The sequence below is a fragment of the Globicephala melas genome, chromosome 3 (genome assembly GCF_963455315.2).
Source record: "Globicephala melas chromosome 3, mGloMel1.2, whole genome shotgun sequence".
Lineage (NCBI taxonomy): Eukaryota > Metazoa > Chordata > Mammalia > Artiodactyla > Delphinidae > Globicephala > Globicephala melas.
The window spans coordinates 127,291,010-127,301,844 of record NC_083316.1 but is presented as its reverse complement, the minus strand read 5'-3'; the positions used below and the strand labels follow the sequence as shown (position 1 = coordinate 127,301,844).

General features: G+C 45.6%; 1 protein-coding gene across 4 annotated transcripts in view; it reads right to left on the bottom strand.

The window, feature by feature from the left end:
* Positions 1 to 10,835, bottom strand: part of LOC115840788 (ras GTPase-activating protein-binding protein 1) — a 354,642-nt gene that overhangs the window by 67,949 nt on the left and 275,858 nt on the right. The window contains exon 1 of one of the 4 annotated variants that reach the window (XM_060296493.2): positions 690 to 840. The exons of the other annotated variants lie outside the window; for them this stretch is intronic. Coding sequence (XP_060152476.2) covers positions 690 to 741 — 52 coding nt within the window. The 5' untranslated portion in view covers positions 742 to 840. Of the gene's footprint in view, positions 1 to 689; positions 841 to 10,835 lie in introns of those variants that run through there. 4 annotated transcript variants of the gene reach the window in all.

The window sequence follows — 10,835 nt, the reverse complement described above, 5'->3', positions numbered from 1 at the left end:
GCTCTCCCCAGCACCTGACCCCAGCCCACCTGCCCAGCTTTTCCAGCGCCCCCTGCAGCCACCGCGCCTCCTGTGTCTCCCAGGTGCCTTGCGTTTGTTTATGCTGCCCCGAAATGGCATGATCTCTGCCTACCTCCCCAGCCCCGCCTGTCGCCATGTACAAATTCCTTTTCTTCCCTTGCATACCACAGCCTGCATGAAACCTCTCCACAACTGGAAGTAATTTATTTCTCCTCTTGGCCCTCACAGCATTTATCCCACTAGCTTCGGGGCTGAGGCAAAGCTTTTCGTCCACGTGTCTTTCCTGTCCTCAAGGATCAGGCCACGTATCTATCTATTCCCTCAGCGCACAGAACAGGCACTGAGGGGATATTTGATGGATGTGTAATGGCTGCCATCTGGGGGGCATTTATTGTGTGTCCTGCCCTTGCGTTCATGTCATTCATCTTCATCTGGTCCCTGTAAGCCAGCGGACCAGGACAGACCCAGAAACGTGGTAGGTGTGCAGGGGGCATTTGTTGAGTTAATCTCACAGAGGTGGAGATCACCTAGTCTGATCCTTTCAGCAGGGTTATGTTTTTGTCAAAGGTCCCTGGTGTGAGTACAGCAGCCTGGAGCCCCCCCTGGGGCTCACTGTTCCCGGCTCCTTGGCCTCTGTCGACCACCCCACCCTGTGGCCAAAGCCTTACCGTGTCCAGTGCTGACATTCCCAGGGCTGGAGAGAAGCCTCACAGCCCCCATGAACTCGGGAGAGGGTCCATCGCCCGTGACCGGGTGGGCTGCAGAGGGAGCCCGTCTGCTCTGAGTGAGCTTGAGCAAGTCATCTCCTGTCCCTGCCTCCTGTTAAGGACAAGTTTTTGACTTTTAAGTGTTTTTGTTTTTAACAGCTTTAATGAGGTATAATTTCATTCAATAAACTGTACACAATTTAAGCCTATATGTAATTTTTAAAGATACACATACACGCTCATGTAAACCATAACCACAATCAACAGAGTGATGACATTTATCACCTGGGAAAGTCCCCTCAGGCCCCTGGGAAATCCTTCCACCCCTCCCTCCCCCCTCTAGCAACCACCATCTGCTTTCTGCTACTGTCAATTAGTTTGCAGTTCCTAGACTTTTATTTAAATAACAATCATACAGAATGTACTCGTTTTTGTCTGGCTTTTTCCGCTCAGCACAGTGACTTTGAAATTTACCCATGTTACTGAGGTATCAGTGATTAGATACTCACTTCCTATCACTGAGTAGTATTCCATTGCATGGCCATACCACAAAGTGTTATTCATTCAACTGTTGATGGACACTGGACTTGTTTCCAGTTTTTCAAACTGCTGTCTGGTGCTGGCCAGGTTCCCCAAGGGCTCCACAGGGCACCGGGGGACAGTCCCAGATGCCAAACCAAAGCAGCTCAACGTATGGTTTTACCTACCGAGCCCAGAGGTATTCAGCCACGATCTGGACTTGAGCAGATCTGGATTCAAATTCCACCTCCCCCACTTAATAACTGCATGACCTTGGGCGAGTAACTGATTCTTTTGTGCAAGTCAGTTTCCACATATGTAAAATGGGGATCATAATGTACCTACCTCAGGTGGCTATGGTGGGACTTAAGATCATCACATGCCTAATGCTTGATGGTGGCATTCCACAAATCAAGCTTTTCGAACAAAACGTTTCACAATTATACAATTTGAAGTTTGAAAACTGGAAGTTGGAAGTCTTTGCATCTAGGTCCTTTCAACCCTGCAGACTCTGAAAAGGAAAAATGGACCCTCAAGCGCTGTGCTGCGTGGAGGAGAGCAGTGGTTGTTCAGGTCACAGCCCTCTTGGTGGCACCCTCCTTTAATTAGGGACAGTCTCTTCAAAGCACGAGTCTGTAATTTCTGGGGAGTGCCCGGCAGAGCTGCTTTTAGGTTTCCATGTCTTTAGGGGCTGTGGCCACTTAGTTTAAGTGGATGAGGCGAGTCTCCTAATCTGCCTCCCAAGAAGGGAAAAGTCTGCAAATCTCATGACTGCCAGTTGGAGCCTTGAAAGAAAAGATCAAAGCCTCTGGAAATAAGGATGCTATCCCCCATCAGCCTGCTCATCAGGGGCTCCTAGTATCCTAATCCTTTTAGGACCACAAATCCCCAGGCAGCTAGAAGCCAGCTGGATCTCAGATAAGAATGCAGGCTCTGCAGACAAACGGATGGGTTCAGTGCCAGCCTGGCTGTTTCCCAGTTGCGTGAATTTGGGCAAGTCGCTTAACTGTCCAGGATCTCAGTTTTCTCATCTGTAAAATAAGAATAATAACTACGCCTTCTTCTCAGAGTGATATACGCACATGGCGAGTGCTCAGCTTGGCAGCTGCTATCATTGCAGGATCTTTGAAAAGAAGGCCTGGCTGGTCATCCAGCCCCATGTCCACATCCACGCCCCCCTACACCCGACAGCGGGGTCCCAAGCCTCGGCCTGCACACTACCCCTGCGAGGGAATGCCACAAGCAGCTGGCTCCGCTCTGGACAGCAATCTGGGGGAAAGTTCTGGCGTTGAGCCCACCCTCACCTCCCTGGCACGTCTCTCACGACTGGGGCTGGGTTCATCCTGACACCCGGGGCATCAGTCCAGCCCCTCCCCATGGTGGCTTCTCAGAGGCAGAACTCGCTCTCCCCTTCCCATCCCTACCCCCCTCCCTGGCCCACCACTTCCTCAGGGATGGAGCTGGCGTTATCAGACCACCTGGTCACTAGCCTCTTCGTTGATGCCCCTCCTCCCATTTTTTTTTTTTGGCCATACCTCACAGCATGCAGGATCTCAGTTCCCCAACCAGGGATGGAACTAGTGCCCCCTGCAGTGGAAGCATGGAGTCTTAACCACGGGACCACCAGGGAAGTCCTCGTTGATGCCCTTTTGATAGTGGAAGGCGAGAAAACACGAAAAGGCCAGGCAGCCCCGGGCTCCCACCACTCCTAGGCCCGTTCACACGGTTCCCGGAGCAGCACAGAGGAGCTGGGCTGAGTCCAGAGAGCACGAGGTCCTCACACAGGGGAACCTGGGCAGGTTACGCAATCTCTCCTCATCGGGGAACTGTGGCTCCGCCCTGGATGGTACCTTCTTCACAGCTAAGGCCCATAAAGCACCTAGCATGCGCGTGTGCGTGTGGCACGTGCCTGGTCAGTGCTGGCACTCACTTTTACATTTTGGGGAGTGGGTCCCTGAATCCGATGGCTCCATAAACGGAGACTGAGGCTGCCTGGTCAGGCCACACCCCCAAATCAGACCTGGCCCCTATCCTGCTCAGTCACTGCCCCTCCCAGGGTCCAATTTGGAAACCATGCTCTCTGAGGCAGCCATTTGTGAGTATCTAACTCCTTTTTCTTTTTTTTTTTTCGGTAAGTGGGCCTCTCGCTGTTGTGGCCTCTCCCGTTGCGGAGCACAGGCTCCGGACGCGCAGGCTCACGCGGCCATGGCTCACGGGCCCAGCCACTTCGCGGCACGTGGGATCCTCCCGGACCGGGGCACGAACCCGTGTCCCCTGCATCGGCAGGCGGACTCTCAACCACTGCGCCACCAGGGAAGCCCCCTAACTTCTTTTTTTGGTCTAAGCAGAAGCTGTGGTTCCCTCCGTGTGCCTGGTAATTAGAGAGACCAGAAAAGCCATTGAGATGGTAGGAAGGGCTAGAGGGAGAGGTGGAAGGCTAGAGGCTGGCGGAGCAGCCTGGAATCTCTAAGAGCTTCAAGTGCCCTCCAGGGCAGAGGGACAAGCTCCCCAGACCTTCCCACTATCGCCCCAGGCCTGTGCCTCTTCCTCCGACCAAACTCTGGAGATGGCAGAGGCCTTGAGGAATTCCAGAATGTTAGAACTGGACGGGTCTTTAGAAAGAAAAAGTCCTTCTGCCTCATTTGGTGGTGTTGTTATATTACTAGTGGAAATATCTAACTTTCGATGATGATACAGAATAATTAGCAAAAAGTGAAACAATCTTATTTATAAATCACTCCCCTCATTATAATCTCTACATGACAAAGAGAGTCCACTTAACTTTCTGGTGTATTTCCTTCCGGATCCTTTTTAGGCTCATGTAAATATATGTAAGTAAACATAAAAGGCAATATACTGTAGCATTTCAAAGCTCAGGCTCTGGAGTTAGACTGCATGGGTTTAAATCCCCACTCCATATGTTACTGGCAAGTTATTTAACCCACCTAGATCTCTGTTTCCCCATCAGTGAATTGGAGATCATTGCCTTTATATTGTAGGGTAGTTCTGAAAATTAAACAAGGTAATCCACATAAATCATTTAGCACAGTGGCTGATGTGTAGGAAGCACTCAGTAAGCGGTTTAACCATTTTATTAGTATTGATGTTTTGTAACCTGCTTCTTTCACTAAATAGTTCATAGACACATTTTCATCTCAAATGTATGTGTTATCTGTGGCTGCTTCTGCACTACAATGGCTGAGTTGAATAGTTGCAACAGGGACCATATGGCCCGTGAAGCCTAAAATGTTTACTATCTTGCCCTTTACAGAGAAATTTTATCAATCCATGGTCTAGATCAGTGATTTCAAACTGTATTCTATGGAAACCTAAGGTTCCTACAGGTATGTCAGGGGGAAAAGGAGTAGATGGTAGGGCTCCAGGCCCCTAGCACCTTTCTAGCAAGACTGATCCTCTTATCTGTTAAGATTAACTATGTGTTCTACCAAACGTAAGGAAGAAACTCTACCAATTCTCTACAATCTCGCTCAGGGGATAGAAACAGAAGAAATATTTCCTAACTCATACTATGAGGCCAGCATTACCCTAATACCAAAACCAGACAAAGACTCTGCAAGAAAACAAAACCATAGACCTTATGAACATAGACATAAAATCCTCAACAAAATATTAGGAGATCGAATCCAACACTGCGTAAAAAGAATTTTATACCATTATAGGTATGCAAGGCTGGTTCAACATTCGAAAATCAATTAATGTAATCTTTCACATCAATAGGCTAAAAAAGAAAAATCACTTGATCATAGCAATAGATGCGCAAAGAACATTTGACAAAATCCAACAGTCATTTGTGATTAAAAACTCTCAGTATCCTCACTTGATAAAGAATATCTACAAAAAAACGTAGAGCTAACATCATACTTAATAGTGAGAAACTCAATGCTGTCTCACTAAGATGGGGCACAAGGGAAGGATGTCCCCTCTCATCACTGCTTTTCAACATTTTACTGGAAGTTCTTGTAATACAATAAGGCAAGAAAAGGAAATAAAAGGTATACAGATTGTGAAGGAAGAAATAAAACTGTCTTTGTTTTAAAAAAAACACAACTCTCTTTGTTTGCAGATGACATGATTATCTATGTAGAAAATCCAAAAGAATTAAGGTTCAAAGAGCTTTCAGGTTGGTGAACGCATCCATGTACCAGGAGGGTGGTACACCCCAATTCCATGGGGACAGAACCTTGCTCTTGCACCTGGAACCCTCCCAGACCTCACCCCTATGTATCTCTTCATCTGGCTGTTCAAGTGTATCTTTTACCATTTCCTTTAGTAAACTGGTAAACGTAAGTAAGGGTTCCCTTGAGTTCTGTGAGCTGTTCTAGCAAATAATCAAATCCAAATGGGAGGAGGTCATGGGAACCTCCTATTTGTAGCCAAGTCAGAAGTTGGGTGTGACCTGGGGACCTACTATTTGCAAGTGACATCTGAGTAGGGGGAGTGTCTTGGGACTGAGTCCTTAACCTGTGGGATCTGATGCTATCTCCATGTAGGGAGTGTCGGAATTGAGTTAAATTGTAGGACACCCAGAATTGCTTGCTGTGGGGAAAACACATACACATGTGGTGACCAGAAGTGTCAGAGTGTTCTGTGTGGCAGTAAAGGAGAAAGACACAGGACGAGAACTGTAGGTTTCTCAATACAACCATATATGGCAAAACATCAAGATTCGTCAAAGACAGCAGTTACATACAAAGATACTAACTTTAATATCCTCTATACCTTCTTTGTATGCTTGAAGTATCTCATAAATTAAAAGAAAAAAAATTTGATATACAAACATGGAAAATACTGCCAACAGTTCAAAAGGATACACAATGAAAAATAAACATCCAGTTTATCTTAGATCTGTGGTTCTCCTCAGGGACACTGATTATTATCAATTTCATAATCATCTTTCAGAAATAGTCTGCAAATGTAAGCTTTAAGATCCAAAAGAGCGGCTCCACTCCGAAGAATCGTTAACCATCCTTACACACATGGACATCTGATTCCATCCCCCACGTGGGAAGCAGCTTGTACACCGAGGCCTTCCATTTGAAGAGTCTACCTTGTGACCCTTTATTTTGGATATTCACTGGAAACCACTCTTTGCTTTCTCTGTCAGTGGACCCGAACCCATCTGGGGCATCTTTTCCAGTTGGTGACTATGTGGGCCTCTCTTATTTAACTAGAGTCAGCTTCTCTGGAGAATGACTGCTTATCTCCCCAGGACCCCTAGAATAAAATTTCCATATGCCAAACAAACTATATTTTAAGTCAGACCATCCCAAGTATATTCTCAAAATTTGGTATGAATCAGTCCAGCCATTTTCTTGCAATGGGGTACAGAAATAGACAAGAAGTCACAAACTTCATTTTTATCTTATACGGACACACCCCTTACTGCTCTCCTACCCTGACCTTTAGGGAAAACAAAAGAGAGAACACATAGAACATGGGAACATAGTTAGCACGGTGTGTTTTGTACTTTGGCTTTTTTTTTCCATACGTTTCACAACATCTTGAAATGATTGCATGTTTCATATCAATCCACATAGTTTTGTCCTCCTAGTTATAGTGCAAATACTGGTTCGATTTCATTTGTGAATATACTGGGGGCTAAAATTCGTAATCATCTTATTCTTTCTAAAATAGTCTTAATTTGTGCTAAGTATAGGGTGAACAACTCATCTTCTTGCCTGAGATTTTTTTCAGTTTTACTACTTAAAGTCTGGTATGCTGGGAAACCCCTCAGTTCTGGGTGAAGTGGGATGTTTGGTCATCATATTTAAGTACCATAAAAATATCAGACAAGTTTGATTAGGAGTTGGTGCCTTATAACAATGTGAGTAGTAATCTTCATTTTTGCCCTAACATTAAGTTATTAACCAAATAGTTTCCATATAAAGTAAGGATTTTCCTAGGACTTTTGTGATTATTGTTGGGAATTGCCTCATGCTGTTAGGTGGCTGCATAATATTCCATTGTATGACTTCACCATAATCTTATTAAACCCATTCCCTACGAATGGTCATTTCATTTCTTTCCCATGTTTTGCCGGAATAAACAAGTCTGCCATAAATGTCCTTATTTATCTGTCCTATAAACTGGTAAATTCTTCACGATAATTTGTTTTAAAAATAATGTTTCCCGCTAAAAACAAAACTCAAAAAGCCGCAGTATTAAACACTCTTTCATCTTGGGTCTCCTGTGAGCCTCTTTTTCTTCAGGTGACTGGGCTGAGGATGAGTTTAAAATGGGTTGGCAGCCAAGGCCCCTGGAAGGAAGCCCAGGCAAAGGGGAGGCTTCCTGGGGTGCAGGAGGGAGAAAAACAGCCCAGTGCTGTGGTTCCCAGCTTGGAGGGGGTGTTTATCAAGGCGGTGGGAGAGGAGCTGGCCAGACTTGGAGGGGTCCAGTGTTGGCTGGGAGAAGGGCCGAGAGACTGGAGCCATTCAGCCGTGTTCTAAGAAGAGCAGGGAGAGGAAGGAAAAACAAGCCTAGACACACACTGGGTGGCTGCCGGCTGGCCAGGGATCTTGGTACAACAAGCCAGGTGCCAGGCTGTGCGGCCAAGGCAGCTTTCCCCCGGGAACCCACCCCAGACTGGGCAGGTTTAGGTCAGTTCCACAACTGCTTCTTGGGTCTATTAGGAATGGGTTTTTACAGAGTATGGGATAATTCAGTACTTTTCCAGAAAGATGGGCTACCTGGGCCAGAAAGGTGGTTGTCCAGCCCTGTTGTATATGTGATACATGTGTTTTAATGCATCCTTTACCCACCAAAGGGTCTGAGCATCACTTGCCAAACTGTTCTAGGCAGAACGGTGTTAGTGAAACACGAGATCCAAAAGTTGAAAAAGTTTGGGAAATGCTAGGTCAGTCAAAATCAAGCAAAATTCTCTACTGTGGGAATTCACAGAGCCTTCAATATGCTAATGCCATACTTCGTGAATTTTCCAGAAGTGGAGAAAGTGTGCATTGTTTCCCAAACTTTGAGTCCTCAGAACACAACCCTACCCCCAATCACGGAATATATAATAACAACTTTGCTAAACGTTGATTGCTAATTTTAATCCACAGGATAAGACAGAAGCCAACAGGCCTACCCTTAAACGTCCAAGAATCTAGGAGAGAGAGGGCTGTGGAATCTGGCCAGTGTGAGATCTTGGACGCTGCCAGGTCCTACCTGAAAGCACAATGGGCACCTTTCACAAAATAACATAATTGACCTTCATGAGCAGGAGGGATTCTCCTGGAATTCTGACTTGGGGGTAGCCCCATGCAGGTCATAACAGTTGAGTGAATATGGCAGAAGAGCTCAGGTGTGCTCCAGCCTGCATCTCTGCATCTCACTTCTCTTGGTCTCAGAGACTCAGCGTCATACTTAACCACAGTGCTGTCTGAGGGCCTCTGTGTATCAGGGTGGGTGCACACGGCACCACAGGAGAGATGCCCCACACTGGGTTCTGAGAAATGCTGAGAAGATCACTTCATCCAATTAGCATACCCATTGTGTGGCTCTGTGTCTATGACTCCATCTTTGCTGATGCATCCTTTTAGGTTACAATGCATAGCCATCTGGGAAGAAACACTGGCAGCCTCTCTACCCTGCGATCTCCGTGGAAAGACCCAAGTTTGGTGCTGGTGGAAGATGAAATGCCCTGTACTAGACAGGCCATATTTGCAAATCTTTTCCATCCTTGAGTAATTAGGTAAGGCTGGTACCTTGTATCGAGGGTCCCTTCCCCTCGAAAGAACTGGGAAAATGAAACGGTAAGGCTTCAGCGAAACCCGGGTCTTAGTTCACCCTGCCACTAACTTGCTGATTGATACTAGAAAGTCCTTTTCCGAGAAGCCTCACATTCTCCCTCTGGAAAATGAGGTGGTCAAACTATTTCAGTTATTTTCTAACTTTTGACCAGAGGAAAACTTTGGTCAAACAAAGTCTTAAACTTTATCCCATATACTACAGATAAAAGTGGTTTTTAACCACAATGTTTTTAAGGTACTATTACAACATGGAAGTGTTTACTATAAAAGTCAGGATAGAGGCACTTTTACAAGCAAAGAGGTAGTTGTCATTGAGTCAGCGCACACGGAGGTCTTCTGTGTGGCTGCAAAATTCTGTTTCTTGACATGAGTGATAGTTACAACTGGTGTTTTCCTTAGAATCATTAAGTAAACTATACAAATATTGTATTACTAATGCATTGTAAAGTCAATCGCTGAGAACATAAATGTGTGAATTAGGTTTAGCTGCAAAAGGCAGAAACTCCAACATAAAAGTGACTTAAATATGACAGAGGTTTATGTCTCTTTCATGTAAATGAAGTATGGGAGTAAACAGCCCAGGCACTTAATGTAAGAACACAGTGATCGTCAAAGACACAAGATTCCTTCTCTATTTTTGCCCACTATCTTCAACATGAGCCTTCCAATTCAAAGTCCAAGATGGCTGACTGAGTTCCACCATCATGTCCAAATCAGAGCCAGTGAGAAGAGGGAAGAAGAAAAGCATACCTCTTCACTCTAAAAAAACACCCAGAAGTAGCACTCACAACCATTACTTACATCCCACTGACCAAAACTTCATTACATGGCCTTTACCTAGCTGCAAGGGAGGCTGGGAAATGTAGTCTTTAATCTGGGTGGCCATGGACCCACCCAACTGTAGTTTCCACCACAAAGAGAAAATGGAAGGGTAGATTTAGGGGACAACCAGCAGAATCTGGCACAACATTCTAATGGATTTTCATTTCTGATGTGTTGAAATCTAATGGGTGACTGATACGACTGATACTGGTGTCTTTGCTGTTTTTTGGTCACAGTTTTAAATACAGCTTGAGGTATACAAAAGGAGATGAATATTAATAGTTTGTGGAACTGCAAAAGCACTCACAGAATGTGGCTTGAAAACCCCTGAACTAGAAACTCCCTAAGAGATTTTCCAGTATTGACATTCTAGAAATCTATGAAAGCCCTGCCCTGTTTCGTGAGCTTACAGCGGGCTTTCTCTCTGGGGACTGGCAGGGGACTTCTTGTTACCTTCAGGACTGAGAATTGTACTGTTTGTTTCTTCTGAGTCAGCACAGCCCCAGCCAAATATCTTGAAAAGCTCTCTGTCGTTTAGCAGCCTTCCCTCTTGGGCTGGGAGTTCCCTAGAGGAAGTATAGTTTACTGAGGCATTGATAACTCAGTGTTTCGAAGCCGTGGCAGCTTCTTAGCAGGGAGTGGCTTAGACTTTCCCTCAAGGGTTTCAGAGATCTTTAGAGTAGAGGGGGCTACCTCTGGTTCAACTCTTTCATTTTTTCACAGGAGGAAGAACTGATCCAGAGAGGCGGAGAGATTTATTGGAAGTCACCAGCAACTTACAGCAGGGCTGGGCCATGTACTGACTTGTCCTGATGCTTTCCATTCACTATAATAGCTTGAGTTTAACGTACACTTTCTATGTGCCAGGCTCTGAGCTAAGCACATTACATGCTAATGTAATGTCCTCCAGCACCAGAGGCTATTAATCTATTCCAGGGATGGAGGAGAGGTGGGATGAGGTCATGAGCCTGAGAGACTTGGTATCTTAGAGAAGGTT